The sequence below is a fragment of the Typha angustifolia genome, chromosome 10 (assembly GCF_048772165.1).
Source record: "Typha angustifolia cultivar Huaian chromosome 10, ASM4877216v1, whole genome shotgun sequence".
In the NCBI taxonomy this organism is placed as follows: Eukaryota; Viridiplantae; Streptophyta; class Magnoliopsida; order Poales; family Typhaceae; genus Typha; species Typha angustifolia.
Genome location: NC_133248.1, coordinates 8,869,229 through 8,886,226, shown reverse-complemented (window position 1 = coordinate 8,886,226; position 16,998 = coordinate 8,869,229). Strand labels below are relative to the sequence as shown.

The 16,998-nt window shown below is 37.5% G+C and overlaps 3 protein-coding genes across 4 annotated transcripts; 2 read left to right on the top strand and 1 right to left on the bottom strand.

Annotated features, from left to right (window-relative positions):
* The first annotated feature begins 1,658 nt into the window (after positions 1-1,658).
* Positions 1,659-7,883, top strand: LOC140769334 (adenylate kinase, chloroplastic-like). The gene is made up of 7 exons (XM_073110009.1): positions 1,659-1,932; positions 2,200-2,292; positions 2,910-3,038; positions 3,124-3,258; positions 3,794-3,940; positions 4,691-4,765; positions 7,578-7,883. The coding sequence occupies exons 1-7, from the start codon at positions 1,720-1,722 to the stop codon at positions 7,695-7,697; spliced, it is 912 nt and encodes a 303-aa protein (XP_072966110.1). The 5' UTR covers positions 1,659-1,719; the 3' UTR covers positions 7,698-7,883.
* Positions 7,884-8,553: 670 nt separating this feature from the next.
* Positions 8,554-13,817, bottom strand: LOC140767957 (uncharacterized). 2 transcript variants are annotated; one of them, XM_073108015.1, is made up of 6 exons: positions 13,754-13,817; positions 13,314-13,689; positions 12,461-12,654; positions 11,225-11,370; positions 11,069-11,127; positions 8,556-9,570 (listed from the first exon to the last, which is right to left on the bottom strand). In XM_073108015.1, exons 1-6 carry the CDS (start codon positions 13,759-13,761, stop codon positions 8,896-8,898), a joined length of 1,458 nt encoding a protein of 485 aa, XP_072964116.1. In that variant the 5' UTR covers positions 13,762-13,817; the 3' UTR covers positions 8,556-8,895. The 2 variants fall into 2 exon arrangements, with proteins under 2 accessions (XP_072964117.1, XP_072964116.1); XM_073108016.1 differs by lacking the exon at positions 13,754-13,817 and having other exon boundaries at positions 8,554-9,570; positions 12,461-12,658; positions 13,314-13,562.
* Positions 13,818-15,587: 1,770 nt separating this feature from the next.
* LOC140768437 (cytochrome P450 71A9-like) lies at positions 15,588-16,998 on the top strand. Its single transcript, XM_073108703.1, has 2 exons — positions 15,588-16,286; positions 16,390-16,998. The coding sequence occupies exons 1-2, from the start codon at positions 15,603-15,605 to the stop codon at positions 16,996-16,998; spliced, it is 1,293 nt and encodes a 430-aa protein (XP_072964804.1). The 5' UTR covers positions 15,588-15,602.

The window sequence follows — 16,998 nt, the reverse complement described above, 5'->3', positions numbered from 1 at the left end:
CTCAAGTTGAAAGAAAGGGAAGAACAAAAATAACTATATTGAGTGGGTGATAAAGGTGAGATGATATTACTGAAATGAAAAGTTTGGTCATGATCACATATAGGTGGGGATGCATCTAAATTACCATACAACAATCATTGCAGGCAAAGTTTGGATCCTCATCAAGTTTCAGAGATGCTGCCTAAGGTTGATATTTATCACTTATGCCAATTTATTTTCCTTATCTTTCTTTCTTTCTTTCTTTGTGACATATAGATAGATAGAGTGGGATTAATCAAACTGAAGCCTGTAAAAATGGATTAAATGAACACGAAGAAAACTATGTTTGAATAAAAAAGAAAACCATGCATGGCTTTCTTGGACCAGTCTAACTGTGCATTCTGATAGGAAAAATGAGTGGAGTTATTTTCACTTGGCCTCATCAAGAGAACGGTGGGATTCTACTAAGCAGAGCCACTCCAATGAGGAGAGCACAACAGTGGAAATAAGATCAAAATAGCTATCATCTTAAGCTAGCCAAAGGAAACAGGAGACACTTTTTTCTTTTGCTAGTGCGAAGTCTTTATCAAAGTCACTATGTTCCCCTGTTAAGATGTACCATTCATTTCTATCCTTGAACTTTGGTGGTGGTGGTGGTTAAGTTCTGGCTGCTTTCTAGAACAGTAAAAAAGAAAGAAATATATATATATATATATATATATATATATATATATTTAAGCCATATATTTTTATTTACATTTGTCAAAATCTAGTGACAATTCATTCTAAGAATATATTGAGAGCTGAATGTTTCAAGAATAATCCTTATAAACTAAAATGAAAGTTAATATTTGAAAGCCCAATTTAGTTAGAAGTATGTCCTAGAAAAGGAGAAGGTTTTTCATAGTTGGTGCCATGAACATTGACCTAGTTAGGTGTAAGACCACTAGGAGTCAGCTCTATCTAGAGGCATTCAAGTCGTCTTGGAAATTTGGGAGACAAATCGTTGACAACCATAATGGAAGTATTAAAAGTAGCAACTGATCGTTTCCAACTAATATGAGAAGTTTCTGCAGTGCAGCAAGCAAGCCTCGATGGAGATGGCCAACCTATGTAGTAAGAGTGGCTTTATTCTTTCTCTCTGGTTTTGAATCTATAATACTTATGCAAGCTTTTGAAATATTTCCACTTCTAAGTCTTTTGTCTACGAGACTTTTATATATTAGATTAAAAGATTTAGTGTAGACTGACTCTATACGAATCAATTTAAATATTTTGATCGTTGATATTAACATTGTATTTATTAAGTGTACGACCTCTATATATTATTTTGAAGCTCCTACGTTATGTTCTCTTTATGATTTGAGCTCTATCTTATTGTTTTTATAAGAAAATTGCTGTATTATATCAAAATTGAAGTGATAAGATAGGGTTTGAACCAGAAAACCCCATTTTGTAGGGTCTTTTGTGCAAACTTTCATTTTATATACTACTGAGTGTGGTCCAAGTTCGGCCCGGCCCATGCGAACCATTACGAGTGGTTCAGATAGTTCCTCTTGATGCGATCATCACAGCTGTATGATGTACTACGAACGGTTTGATTAATTTGTTTCGCATTCGACGAAATCACGAATCGCGATGCCGGTGTCATCGCCTACCACTTATACTTGCTTCCGTGTCCAGGGGGAGAGAGTGAGCGTGTCGGTGTGTGTGTGTGTGTGAGAGAGAGAGAGAGAGACCATGGCTTCTTTGGTCACTCTCTCCTCTTCGACGGTGGTAACGAAGCCAACTCCATTGCCTTCTCCATCGAAGAATAAATCTTCCATTGCTCTCCACTCGCCTTACTCGTTGGAGTGCTCCTTGGCTTCCCCCCGACTTGAAACCAAGCACCATCGAGGTTTCTCCGTCGGATTGAGGTGGAAGGTGCCGTCTTCTCACGGCCGAACAGCCACGGTCGGTACCCTTCTTTGTAGGATTCTTAGGTTTTGATCTTAAAATTATTTGAAAATGGAATGATCTTCTTAAAAATTAGATTTTTCGATTTGGGTGTCAGTTCATTTACTCGAATGATAAAGTTTTGAAGTTTTATCTAACTTTACCTGGAGCCGGAGAAGTTTGAGTGGAAGGTTTTTCCTTGTTGCTTTTTTCACATTATCTCTCTGTAAGTATCGCTTTTACTCGCACTACTTATGAACTGTTCTTCTATTGTCTGGAATTCAGGTAGCTGTGGCGAAACTAGACCCTCTAAGGATAATGATATCGGGTGCTCCAGCATCTGGAAAGGGAACACAATGTGAGCTCATTAAAGAAAAAGTAGGATGGTGATTCAAGTTTTCAGCTTTTAATTTGTGTCTATGTTAGCTTAGGCTTTGTCTCTGTAGTGAGTAGACAATAATTTGTTTTCCCATGCATATACTTATTTTTGGATACCGGTTTACATGTTATTCTTGTGGTTTATGTGCTTAAATTCTGCAAGAGGATTTTCTTTTATCCATTTCAGAGTACCTTTCATACTATTTACATTCAAAGATGTTATAATTCTTTTCACTTGCTTCAAATCATTTGCTGGCATAATTCAGTTAATGCAACTCAACTCCTATGCTCTTCTGCACCCTTCTCTCTGATATCTGCAGATTTCTCTTATTTGGATTGCCTTTTGAGTTTGTTACACCTTTTGAAGGTCATTTATTTAAATGTTTCTGACGGCAAGCTTAGATGTACTTTCATAGTTTCACCTTTATGCTGGTTTCCTACTTGCTATATAATTCCTATGAATAGCAGAAAGTACTAGTTTTTGTTAGTTGCGGCATTGTTCTGTCTTCTTAGCTGTAGGCTATATTTCTTCCATGACTCATTTACATAATGGACCAACATTCTGTGGTTTGTTTTAAAGAGAAACATATTCAATCAAGTAGTACTCATATATGCAGTATGGTGTGGTGCATATTTCCGCTGGAGATCTGCTTAGGGCAGAAGTTGCAGCTGGTACTGAGAATGGGAAGCAGGCCAAAGAATATATGGCAAAGGGAATGTTGGTTCCTGATGAAATAGTTGTTATGGTATACTGATAAATTTGTGATTCTGGTTTTCTGTGCCAATTTTCATGACTTCTGTGGGCATGATCCATCTTGCCATTGTCATCAGATGGTGAAGGAACGTCTTCTGCAACGAGATGCTGAAGAAAATGGTTGGCTTCTGGATGGGTATCCTAGAAGCTTATCTCAGGCCATGGCACTGGAAGATCTTGACATTCGTCCTGATATTTTCATTCTCCTTGATGTGAGTGTTTCTTTCTATAGAATTATTGCTTTGCAGAAAATTATTTCATATTCCATGCATCATGCGTCTGGTGTGATTTAATGCAAGTTCAGTTTTTCAAGAGGCTACATTTTCTATCTTCTATTCGCAGTCCATATTATCAATTATCGTTACCCTAATCTGTCCAAGGCTATAGGCCTGCAGATTTCCTATTCTCAGTAACACCTAGTCAAACAAATTTGGAAATGCAGCTTATGATATTATAGCTAAGCTCAATTTACCTGTTTAGGCTATTCTATGGAGGATACCGCCTGAAGTCTTCAAATAGCCTGATGAAGAGGGAGAACAAGGCTTGATCCATGGATTTATTTCTTATCTTACTATTTTTGCATTTCCATCACTCCAAATGTTAGATTGTAAACTACATTCTTACCGGGAAAACCCCATTTTCAATAACCTACCTATATTAAATTGTATACTGTTTCAATATGAATTCCAGGTTTTCATTGGCAAGCTATAAGTTGTCCTTTTTTTGGTACTTATTTTTTTGTCATAGGTTCCTGATGAAATCCTTATTGAGAGAGTGGTGGGTAGACGACTTGATCCTGTGACTGGAAGAATATACCATTTAGAGTATTCTCCACCTGAGAATGAAGAAATTGCTGCAAGGCTTACACAACGCTTTGATGATACAGAAGAAAAGGTACTTTGATTGGCCAGATTATTTTCAAAATTCTACTATAATATTTTTTCGCACTCCAGGGAGATATGGACTTGTAGAGCTTGCTCTATCCTTCTTATATAGACATAAAACTTGCTCTATCCTTCTTAATGTAGACTTATGGAGCTTGCTCTGTGCTTCTTATGACATGCATATAACCCATAAAAAAATTATAGCAGTCCGGAAGTAACTCTTTTTCTTTCTCTTCTGATATTCCGTTAGAAGGTAGTCAAGGGATAGAGAGGTTATGACAAGACCTACAGTGATTAGAATGAAGAGGACAAATTGGTGGAGGAAGCATTGTAGACATCTATTGGAGTCGACAAATGTAACTTTGATCAAAGGAATATAATGTCCTATGTATGGTTAAAATTGATGAGATTGACTAGAAAGGATGAGGAAGAGGTGGTTAGTCAATATAAAATGGAGACACTTTTTTTTTGGAATATATGATATAATTGAAGTAATGGTTAGTATAGGTTCTTTTGTCATGAAACTAATGTAGCATGCTCTTTTGTAAATTTCTGGAATAATGTGGTTCTCAAATTGCATATGCTAATAGAAGGATGCTAAATTGCTAATTTGACATCTTAATGGTGATTATGAAAAGAGACCATAATCCTTAGCCTTTTTTCCTTTGCTCTTATGTGCAATAGGTAAAAGATGAACAAATTGTTTTACTAATTATGTGTCTAAAGAGCATGACATTTATGTGTTTTATCTACTGCATAGGCAAGGTTACGGTTGCAGACTCATTATCAAAATGTTGAATCTGTTCTTTCAATATATGAAGATATCACATTCAAGGTATAGTAATATTGCTCATTCTCCCTCTCTGCCTCTCTCTCAATCCATTTATCATGTGGCTGTTCTGAAGGCAGTTTATATATGGATGCTCATATGTAGTAGCGAAGTTCTTATAGCCAGTGCAACACAATTTGACTTGGCTCACTGGCTCTTTTCTACAGGAATGAGGAAGGATGTATATTATGTTTATTTATCTCTCATTTCCGAATTCTAAACAACTCAATATTTACATATGGATATGAAGCAAATAGTTAAAACAATTTAAAATGCTGGGCCCCTTTTTGAGAGGCAATATCATTGGAGGATCTTGACAAAAAAATCTTGTTGTTCCTTATTTCCTTCCTATAATGGGCACATTTCCTTTCTTTTTAAATGCACAAGTCATTGTTATCTTTACTTATTATCACCGAGACTTGCTTCCCTTACTCCAAATTTCATTCCCTTGTAATTTATGTGCTCTTCCATTTGTGTACCAGAATACGTTACTCTTTACTAAAACATAGGATCTATGCTTTGTAACCATTAGGAAACATATCCCAGACCCATTGGAGATGAATTGTAGATAATCGAGCTAGCAGTGGAGTGCTTGAGGCTAACATGTAGGATCTAACCATTTTTGTGAGTGTTATCATTAGCAAAGAAAAAGGGTTAATTGAGTTTTAGTATATGTCACGACTCAAAATAGGAATTATGACCGGTCATGTATCCCAATAGATTTGAGATACACGAAGCCTTAACTAATTATCCATAATATAATAAAACTCAAATTTATTCAATAGCTCCAACTCAAAAAAACCTTCAAAATTTTAAAAATACTCAAATTATACATCATGTCTTCCAAATATCACTAAATCATTACTTAGCTTTTTAATTCGAAACTAAAAACTACTAATATAACTAAAGATGTAAAAGCCCAAAATACTAAGTAGAGGTAAAGTTCCAATGCCCACGATCATTCGTCACGCTGATTAGCATTTGGAATATTAAAAGCTTTAGCTAGTGAATCCACTCAAAAGCTAGAGAAATGGTATTTTATCCGATATAAAATTCTAACCAAAGCTCAATAAATAATAACGATAGCCAGTATGCTCATGATATGGATAAAAGCACAAGTAATGATTGTACGATTAAGAAGCTAATAATATGCAATTTTATTATGCAAGTTTTCTTAATATCAATATTGTCAACTCAGTTTGGAACTGTGCCTTAGATTTACACCAACTAGAAATTATCTCGAGATGGCTCTTGAGTTTTACCTTCATAACGGATCTAGTTATGATCACTATGTGATAAACACAATATGTCTTTTCCACTAATAAAGAGATTAGAGTCATCTCAGGGAGATTTCTAATATAGCTTGAGACTATTTTCTAACCGCGTCAGAGTCACTTAAACATATCATGTACTGATTAGAAATAAGTATATCCTTTGGACTGTTCTCTAATCGTATCAGAGTCACATAAACGGATCATGTACTAATCAGAAATAGTTCTATCCCCTGGATTGTTCTCTAACAGCATAAGAGTCACTTAAACGGATCTATGTAGTGATCAAGAATAGGTTTGTCCTCTGAACTTCAAGGTAGATTTGAGTCACTATAGGGAGATGCACGAATAATATATAGCTTGTGTCTATTCTCAAAGTCCTACCAACCTATAGTCAATATTTTACTATTTGCACAGAATAGTAATGCACGAAGATCAATATTTCATGAATTAAAGCATTGCAAGAAGTAGATTATGACACGAAATACAACATAGCATAAAAAGGAAATAATGCACAAAATATAATACTACACTAATAATAATACGAAGAAATCATAGTATAAAATACAAGACAATAATTATATGAGTAAATTCACTCACCTAAGGTCGATGTGGAATGACTCAACTTAATAACCAAGTAAAACTCTTCACATACGATTTGTTTGATGTTATTCGCTTATTCCAATGACTCCTCAATGACTGACTCTGACAATGGTTGCTCCAACGAGATCAATTCGATTTAATCTAAATCCTAAAATATAAAGGATAAAACTAAATCCGTTATTATCTATATGATTCTCTAATTCTTGTTTATTTATTTATTTTTGAAATTTTGGGTTGTTACATTTTAATAGAATAAAATTAACATTCTTTATCAACTTAAGCTTTAGAATAGTTAGTGAGTTAACATGGTATCATAACAGATATCCCGAGTTCGAATCATGTAAGGTTTATCTATTGTTTTAAATATAAACATGTCCATTTAAGTTAAGCTCATCTTTTGGGCCTTCCAAAAATATTTTGAACCTAGATGTGAGGAAGAGTGTTAGCGTATTACAAAATAAAACTACCATTCTCTATTAGCTTAAACTCAAGTAATTGGTGAGTTAACAATGAGTATTTATCATTTTCATGATACATAGCTTCTAAAAGCTTTGGATTTCTCTAGTAACTGACTTAACTGCTATTTCCATTTCATCTCTCTTAGTTGGGCCTATAGTTACAGCTATTTATTGTTTTCCCTTGCGGTTATAAAGGCCACCTTCTTAGTTATATTCCTGTCTGAAAAAATTAAATATTTGTGTTCATGAGGTGAAAAGGAATAACTCCTTGTATTTGCTGTTTTCTGAAGTAACTACTGAATGGCTTTATCACTTGTATGTGTAGATTTTCTTGGTAAGTCATGTCACTCCTCACTAGTACTTGAAACTCTGTTGCCTCATAAAAAATATGTACTACTGAGTTACGTTGAGTTCCGGAGTATTTGCTTTATACTGGATGATATACATCATTTTGAAATTCTGAACATTCTTCACTATCCGATTCAGGTCAATGGCAATGCAGCGAAGGAAGAGGTATTTGCAAAGATTGACAAGACCTTGGCTTCAATCCTTGAGAAGAAATCAAAGAAGGATTCAGCATCAGCTCCTGCTGGTTTGGCTCATTAGATTTGCTAGCTATTGTATTTAACTCATCTGATCATGCCTCAGATGACCCTTTCACATTATTCTTGATTCAATATACAGAAGCTGCTATAGTGTAGCAGTATAAATCTCATATATTCCTATATTACAAGTTTTGACTCCAAGATTTTTGAAATACTTAAAAAACCTTCCTTTTACTTTGCCAATGGATATGCATCTCTTGTCTCTGATCATATATGAGAGCAGATGTCAGTATGTCACCATATATTATAGTATAACATGATTCATATTTTGTAGCTATCTAATATCTTGTTACTGCACAGTCGAGGATCTGAACTTATGTATCGATGTACATATTTACTCAGAATAAAGTGGTCCATCTTATGGCCTATAACACTTGAGGACCTTTGCTTCAAAAATGCTAAATGTGGAATCAGGAATTGCTCAAGTTAGTTCAAGACTTAAGTTCTTTTATTTGCTCTACTTATGTGAATTTCAGCATTGTTAGACTCAAATTGAGTACTTCATTGTACAAATTTATTATGCATTCATGTTGTTTAAACTATTTATGGCCCCTATTATCTCAATCTTGCAGGTTGAATTCCTCTCATACTATTACACTGCCGATTGGCAAAGAATTTTCCGGCATGCGTCTTCCGGCATTGCATTTCATTTTCCCCACCTTGTGAAGATGATTCATTTCTGAAATTAAGCTCATCTTTCAAGTCCCAATTGACTTTACTTGACTCTCTCCTTAACACCATGCCGACTCCAACAATCCAATTGTCACAGCTTTCCTAGACGTTAAAATTGGCATCTTACAAAAGATACATTAAGAATTAAGGCGCAAAAAGATCATATTTAGCACAATGGTCAACATATAAGCAAAAGCAATGAAATGTCTTGCCAAGCTGATGATTGACATCCATACAACTTGCAGAACTTTCAAGAACTAATGACAAAATCCAGAATGGAAGAGTAACGTGGATAGTATCCATTCCTTTTTTCTATCCGTTACAGGAACCTCACCAGAAAAACAAATATACGTTATGTTAACAAACGTCAGCTGATATATTTTCTGGAAGAAATTCGAATGACAAGAATTCTCCTTTGACACCAGAATGGAGATGCCAACTTGCAGATGCAAGTTTTACATGCAGCAGCAGTAAAAAGTAACAGAAGAGTAATAATATCAACTCCTAATCTCATTTCTTCAATACTTCTACTTCAGCTTTCTTTTCTTCAATCTAGATCTTTGGGAGGCATGTGCCCTTAATCTCTGCAGAATCCTTCTCTCACTCATCCGCAACACCAACGAATGATATTGTTTTCTATCATTAATATAATTGCATTCTTGCAACCTCCTTACATCATCATCTAACGAGCTTGAGTCATATAGACTCTCCCTCAGGTCTGCAAGCGATAATAGTGCACCACAAACATTCTCTGTTAGCAATAACTTCTTCAAATAACTTGGACCCTCATGCCCATTGCTGATCTTTAAAGGTTTGTGGCAGTTGCCTCTGGTGATCTTGATCAAGTTAACAACACTTGTGCAGTCATCTGTAATTTCCAATGTCTCTATCATATATCTCAGTTTGTCAAATGCATCCACTGGCAAAAAGATGATGTAGAGAAGTACTAGAAGCTCCAGCTGTGGTTCACCATTGTATGAAATCTCAAAGTATTCAGAGTTCTGGCTGGTGCAGCCTGTATAACTTAACTTCCTCCATGATGAGAGCCTTGCTCTAGCATATCTGTCAGAAAATGTGGATGAGCACCATCTAACTATTAGGGTTAAATCAATGTTGATGATGTCGAATGGATTGTCGGATTCTGTGAACCCATATCTGTGAAGCAAAGCAGCATTTCCCATAGAGCCGTAGGTGTTAAAGACCTTGAAAGAGAAAATACAAGGAAAATACACTAGTAAGATGACAAATGGCATTGTGTGATGCTTTCATTCAAAAAACATGAATCTTTTTCTTGAGCTTGACCAATTAATTTACTTGATTGACTGCATTGAAAGATTTACAAGACACTAAGTAACAGATGTTCCTGGACTTAAAGTCTCAAACTGCCAACACTGGCATCAGGCAGCTACTCCAATTTTGCAGAGAGCAGGCAATAGATGAAGAGCACAATGAAATAATAGGTGGTAAGCACCTAAACCAATTAGATAAGTACAAATATTTTCACCATGATTTGCCAAATTGGCTGAACCCGATTCGGATCTGCTGATCCGAACTTTATCTCTCTCTCTTGCTCTTTTTTTCTCTTTTTCTCTCCTTATCATATAGCCACTGTTTTTTTAGGGAAAGATCTAACTTCAGCAAGTGAACTCCGACAAACTCCTATCTATAATTTTTTAATTTATTTTTTTCTCAGTTTTTTTATTTCTTCCACTCTCTCTCTTTCTTCTCTTTTCTTCTTTCTAGCACCATGGTTTTTCTTTCTTTTATTTAATTTTCTTCCACTCGCTCTTTTTCTAATCTCTTCTTCTTTTCAATTTTTACTACACCATATTTTTCTCTTTTTCTCTTCTAATTATTTTAATAATTTTTTTATGAATTTTTAAAAATTATCCTATATTTTTAAATAATATTTAAAATTTTACATAATTAAAAAGTTCGATCTAATTCAGGCGATCGATATGGCCAATATGACCGATCTAGCCGATATGTATCATTTTTTCGGAACACCAATCCCGATTCCGATTTTTTGAACCTTGATTTTCATTGTCCAATTTAAATAATGCCCTCTTCAGCCAAATATTCTAATGATACTCTATTTCATGCAAGGCAAGCAAAAGGAATTGTTTGCACGTAAATATGAAACTAATTAGGTATCATTTTGGTAATGCCAAATCTTGCAGTTTTCAGACTGCATAAGGAATATTTACATTGTAAACTAAGCTTCTATAACCTATCTGATTTTTCTCAGTGATGGTTCTCTAGAGAAATAACATTTAGGGAATATTTCTAAAACAGGTAGCTTTCTGCAGGTAGCGAAAATAGATGTCAGTGTACTGCAGAATGTCATAGATGATGGGTGGTGATTTACATGCACATCCATTAAATATATGCTAACTTGTACTAGCTGCTGGTTCACCTCCATGCAGAAGATTACCCCATCACCCGGCGAAGGATAATGCAAACAACAACAACAGGACAAAAATATATAGACCATGAGATGAACTGAGCTTCTCAGAAATCATCTAAGCATGCCTCATTAGGAAGATATTAGAGAATAAATGAAAAAAATCCCACCAGTCATCTAACAATTATAATACTAGCTTCAGGACATGAGTAGAAATTCAGTACCAGGCAGTTAACCAAAGTTCTTTAATTACTTCATATATACAATATTCAAATTGGCAGCAGCTGAACACTAACCTCAGACCCTGCATTGGCATCTCTTACAATGATCATTTCTAAAGCTGTATTGCTGTCTCCTGTATCTCAAGAAGAAAAGGACACTATTTAGTGAATTTATTTCAAACCATCACTGTTAAAGCCCACTATTGGGATATGGATTGTTCAGATTATAACCTGAAGAGTTAGCAGTGAAACTTATAGATGATTGTTCATCACTAGATGCATCATTTTTGTCCTCATCACCTTCATCATCTGAGGTAGAAGGTGATGATGACACAGAGGTAAAGTGTACATTTTCAGCACCTGTTTTGTGATTAAAGCTGTAGCATATTATAAAGAAAAAGGGGAAAGATATCAAAGTATATACGATAAATATCAGAAGGCGGGGAGGGGGAAGCATATCTAATCATAACGATATAATAGGATATAGTATACAAAACAAACTTTGCAAATGTCAACAGTGAATAACAATATAACCCTGTTTAATAACTAAGTAAAACCCAGAGAACTCCATCAAATTATCAGATTAAGTAACTAAAGAACAAAACATATTTCAATGCAGACTATTCATATGTCATAAGCTTTCAATAAAATACAACTGATATGAAGAACTAATGTGAATGCGACCAGATACATAGAATGTTCTACCAGGTCTGCAGAATGACATGGGTCAGCATGTATTAAGCAAGTGCCTTATCACCATTGACATAAGAAAGCATCCTCATACTCTCTCATGCCAACCAATATTGATCATGTGCTAACCTTGTGCCAAACTGACAGATAATATTTGGCATGGAACCATGCCTATGACCAACTAGTACTCCCCAGTTCACCAATAAAACAATCCTTGATCAGACAACTAGAAAAATACCAAAAACTCGGTATAACAATTGAATAACAAGCTGAGAGATACATAAAACTGCAATTAAATATGACATAGCACTTAGAATAGAAATTTTTGTGAAGATTGATAGTAGATTTCACAATAAGAAAAATCTAAGAAATATTTAATTATGTTATTATTAGCTTATCAAGTACTTTAAATCTTAAATTGTTAGAGAATAGTGATTTTTATTTTTTATATTTAGCACTCTCCTACACTTGTAGACTTTGAAACATTTTAAGAGACCCAAGAAATGAACTTGAATTAAATTGGTAAAGGTTTTATAGTTTTAAATAGCAAATGAGCCTAGCAAAATTTAAACTTAGAATATGTGCTCTGATATCATGATAATTCACCAATTACTCTAAAAACTTAAGATGTTAGAAAACAATGATTTTTATAAACAATTAACAATAACATCAATATAAGACAAAAATCATTCTCATGGAGACTCATTGTGTCATGCATACACATTTGACAGCTGTGTTAAGTAATCCATAATAATCATCAAACAAAAAATTACTTACAGATCAGCTAAAGGCACCATTCCAGAGCCGTGAAAACTATCTATCTCGAAGGATCTTGATGAAATAAGTGTCTTGGCGGAGAAGTATTGTTCAACACCAAAACTACTTGAGTCAAGCTTCCAAGGCCCATGAATAAGAGGCTCAATGGAGTCTCTCCAATCCTCATATATAAACGACCTGTCTTCCTTTACCGCCTGCCTAAATATTTAGCATCATGAAGCAGAAAAACTAGGATCAGAATCACAACGACTCCCAATGTACCCTCCCAAGAGAACAAAAGATAACCGATACATGTTTTTTTTTTAATCAAACCAGTACATTCATTATTAGACAACATGAGCTGCTTTAAGATTTAGAAGGTAAACTGAGGATCAGAAAACAAAAGGTTCACATATAAGCTCACGAAGAGCAGTTGATCTCTACACTATAAGATAGTGTGATCTGGACTTCAGAAAAAATGTTCTAGGTGATAAAGTATATGGTAATTTCGAAACTAGAAGTATAATCAAGAACAAACCTTCCAAGCGCATATGGTAATCATGCATACTCTATGGATCGGTTTTAATAGAACAAATCCCTATTCTGCAATGGATTCGTAAAATCTTTCTCATCCACTTATTAAAATTATGTCTTTCTGATTACAACTTACTCTCCATCCAATACGAATCAGTTTAAACCTCATGAATCTGATCTAAAAACAGATTGACGCAAAGGCACTATCACTAATCATTCCTTCAAATCCACTAGTATAGCTAAAGATAGAACCTTTCCGTCAAAAATGGCATTTCCATTCAACCCCACCTCATAAAAACCCAAACTTACTCACAGTCAACATGTCTAACGAAGAGTTCACCTTTTCGAGCTCCGTTCCACCGAGAAGCGCATCGACCTCCTCTGCGCTCCACACGAGCGGCACGCACTCCCTGTCCGGCAGCAGCCGGAGGTACGCATCCCACGGCGAGCGTGGCCCAAGGCTTCGCTCGAACATGATGGCGACGGCGAGGCCGAGGAAGCCAGAGAGACCGGCCTCCTCGATCATGGCACGCGCGCCGGAGGTCCTGATGGTGAGGCAGGCGTTCTTGGGTATGGTGGCGACGAGATCTCCTTCTCTTAGATCGCAGAGAGCTCGCACGCAGATGCCATTGGTGGCGTCGGTCTCGACGAGCTCCAACGCGTCGCTGCACTCGATGCCGTGGGATCTCATCCATCGCTTGAAGGCTCGCAAGCGCCTGCCATTGGAAGGGGTTAGAATAGACGATTAAAGAGAGAGTTGAGAGAAATGTGAGAGAGTACCGAGTCATTTGCCGGTGGGAAGAGACGGCGGCGAGAATGGTGGGAAATTTCGGTAGGGTAGAATGTCGGGGTGGGGAGAGGATTCAAAGCCGTTCACATTGGGTCTAATAGTAATTAATGAAAATAAGATGGTCATTGGCTCATGAGTTATTTTGGGCCGGGCTGGAAAATAGAAAACTCATTGCCAGCCCGCCATAGTTCAGAGAATTTTAAGAAGGAAAATAAAAGAGGAGCTACGAAAGGAAAGAAAGGGTATACTGAGATATGCTGTGGGCTGCTCTTGTGTTAGTAATCGAGGCACACCATTGGATATATATATTGAATGTATACAATCTATGTATTGGCACACGTCGAGCAACTAACACTCGAGGTCAACACTAAATTTGTGCCAAAGGCCAAGCTAATACTTAGGTTTGAGTCGGCATAAGCCTCATCTTTGTCAGGGCGAGCTAGATGATCATGCTTAGATAGGTGAAGAAGTCCTATTCCATCAATCTAGGTCTCATTCGAGAGTTAATATCACACCGGTTGATCGGATCTTAATTAGGTAAAACTCCGATGTGTACTATGTGCTTATAAATAGTAACCCATTAAATAAAGTACAAAACCGCATGTAACAAAACTAAGCATAACCAACACCCACACGTTAATTTTTATTATTTATATGCTAATTATAGACTAAACATATAGAGAAAATTTTCTTTCTAATATGTAAGTAAGACATATGAATCAATTCTTCTAAATAGCAATGGATCATAAATAATGCCATTTGCTTAAATTATCTAAACCATTCTGAAAAAAGTAAGACAGCTGCACATAGTCCTGCAATTTGTTGGTCATAACATTCAATGGATAAGAATATGTAGCTCTAGATGTGAAAGAAGAGCAACCTCCTCCTAATCTAATAAATATCTTTCACCATGACACCACCATCTTGTGAGGACCTCCATATATTTGTGTATACTTGCATATATTATTATTGGGTTGCTGATTGAGCAGCTCATATGATAGGAGTAGGGTTAGTAAAATTTTTTTTATACCCTAAGAAAAATCTCCTTCCTCCTAATAAAGAGTGTATCTTTAGTTTTTTACCTTTCGAACGGCTGGTGTCGTCAATACTCTTAATTTGACATAAAATGTAATCCTTAAACTAGAATTACAAGTGACATTTATTAATGTCAGATTGTCACTTTGTCAATTATTATGAAATTTATTACTGATAATAAATTTGGTGAAATTTTAAATCATGATCGAGAAGGGTCATTGTTGCCTTATTCTATGATAGATGAATTAACTCTGACCCGGCTCAGTTCTTGTGTCTAGATTGAATCAGATACTGGTGCAAAAATATATATTACTCGTTGACAACATGTTTATTTTCTTCTAGCTTTGATATTTTGATCAAAGAAGAAGATTTATGTGTTGACTATAGAAATTATGTTGGTATTAACCTAATCCCCGAGTGTATTAAATAGTTTATAAAACATAAAGTGAGATTTTACAAATATTAAAAGCTATAGATATAAACTGTAAAAAAAAGAAGGAAGAAGCAGGGTGTTAAACTTTAAATGCAAAGTCCATTATATATGAAGAAAGATACAGAAGACGATAGCAATTTCAAGAGATGCCTCTTTCCTCACTTCAATTCTTACGTCTCTCTGAGATGAGCTACCTCTCTCTATTTTTCATCACACTGACCTTCCTACTCCTACTCCGCCGCATCAAGAACAAACCAAGGCTTCACCTCCCTCCGGGGCCCCCGGGCCTCCCGATCATCGGCAACCTCCACCAGCTCGGCGCCCTCCCGCACCGCTCCCTCCACCGCCTCGCCACTACCTACGGCCCTTACATGCACATCCGCCTCGGCCACATCCCCACCCTCGTCATCTCCTCCCCCGCCGGCGCCCACGAAATCCTCAAAACCCACGACCTCAAATTCTGTACGCGCCCCCAGCTCACCACGTGGCAGTGCCTCTCCTACGGCGGCCTCGACCTCTGCTTCGCCCCTTACTCTGACTACTGGATCCAGATGCGAAAGATGAGCTCCGTCGAGCTCTTCAACGCCAAGAGAGTGCAACTCCACCAGCCCATAAGAGAGCAAGAGGTCCATAACCTGGTTCAATCCATAGCCAAAGCGTCGGCTCTCGGCGAGGCCGTGAACTTGGACGAGATGATCCTCTCCCTGCTAAGCAACGTGGCGTGTAGGATTACGTTCGGGAAGAGGTCTGCGAGAGACGGGGAGTGCGGGAGGAGCAAGTTCCACGACATGATCAAAGAGACGATCCGGTTGATGGGAGGGTTCGTGGCGGGGGACTTCTTCCCTTCCATGCACCGGATCCTTAACGTGGTCACGGGAGTGCAGCGGAGGTTAGATAGGAATTCTGGGGAGATGGATCGGTTCTTGGAGGAGATCATCACAGAGAGGGAGAGGTGTGGATATGGGGATGACTTCGCTAGTGTTTTGCTCAGGGTGCAGAAGGATCCCAACTTCCCGGTGGCTCTAACTAGGGATCACATTAAAGCTATGCTCATGGTAAGTACGTTTAGATCTGGAATTTAGTGTGTATATTAATTTTAGAAAGAGCTGCGTGCAAAACATGCAAACCCCTAATGATATTATGTTTGGTAACCAATAGATCACGTTCATCGCTGGATCGGATACGGCAGCTGTGAACATAGTGTGGGCAATGACTGAGCTCATGAGGAATCCCATCGCTCTCAAGACGGCACAAGAGGAAGTCCGAAGAGTGGGTCAAGGAAAAGAGAAGGTCGAAGAGAGCGACCTCCCCCTCCTCCACTACAATAAAATGGTAGTCAAAGAAAGCCTAAGACTGCACCCCCCCGGCCCACTGATCCTCCCTCGCGAGTGCCGCGAGGATTGTCGGATCGACGGCTACGACATCCCGGCCAAGACGCGGGTCTACATCAACGCGTTCGCGATCGGGAGAGACCCGAAGACGTGGGAGGAGCCGGAGGAGTTCAGGCCTGAGAGGTTCGAGCACAGCCCCATAGAGTTCAAAGGGAAGAACTTTGAGCTCGTCCCGTTCGGGGGCGGCCGGAGGATCTGCCCTGGGATGGCGATGGGCGCGGCCATAGTCGAGCTCGCGCTGGCGAACCTCCTCTTCAAGTTCGACTGGGCGTTACCGAACGGGATGAGCTCAAACGAGATTGATATGGGCGAGTCCTTCGGAATCGTTGTTGGCAGGAAGGTGCCGCTTCTCTTGACGGCGACACTGCCCAACTGA

Bases quoted from the DNA above. Each gene is read 5' to 3' on its own strand.
- LOC140769334 (XM_073110009.1), top strand. From the start codon at position 1,720: ATGGCTTCTTTGGTCACTCTCTCCTCTTCGACGGTGGTAACGAAGCCA. The intron at 1,933-2,199 runs GTCGGTACCCTT...TCTGGAATTCAG, and splicing joins CTCACGGCCGAACAGCCACG to GTAGCTGTGGCGAAACTAGA. The intron at 3,039-3,123 runs GTATACTGATAA...CATTGTCATCAG, and splicing joins CTGATGAAATAGTTGTTATG to ATGGTGAAGGAACGTCTTCT.
- LOC140767957 (XM_073108015.1), bottom strand. The intron at 12,655-13,313 runs GTGAACTCTTCG...ATATTTAGGCAG, and splicing joins GTGGAACGGAGCTCGAAAAG to GCGGTAAAGGAAGACAGGTC. The intron at 9,571-11,068 runs GTTAGTGTTCAG...TTCTCTTTCAAG, and splicing joins ATGCCAATGCAGGGTCTGAG to GTCTTTAACACCTACGGCTC.
- LOC140768437 (XM_073108703.1), top strand. From the start codon at position 15,603: ATGCACATCCGCCTCGGCCACATCCCCACCCTCGTCATCTCCTCCCCC. The intron at 16,287-16,389 runs GTAAGTACGTTT...GGTAACCAATAG, and splicing joins ACATTAAAGCTATGCTCATG to ATCACGTTCATCGCTGGATC.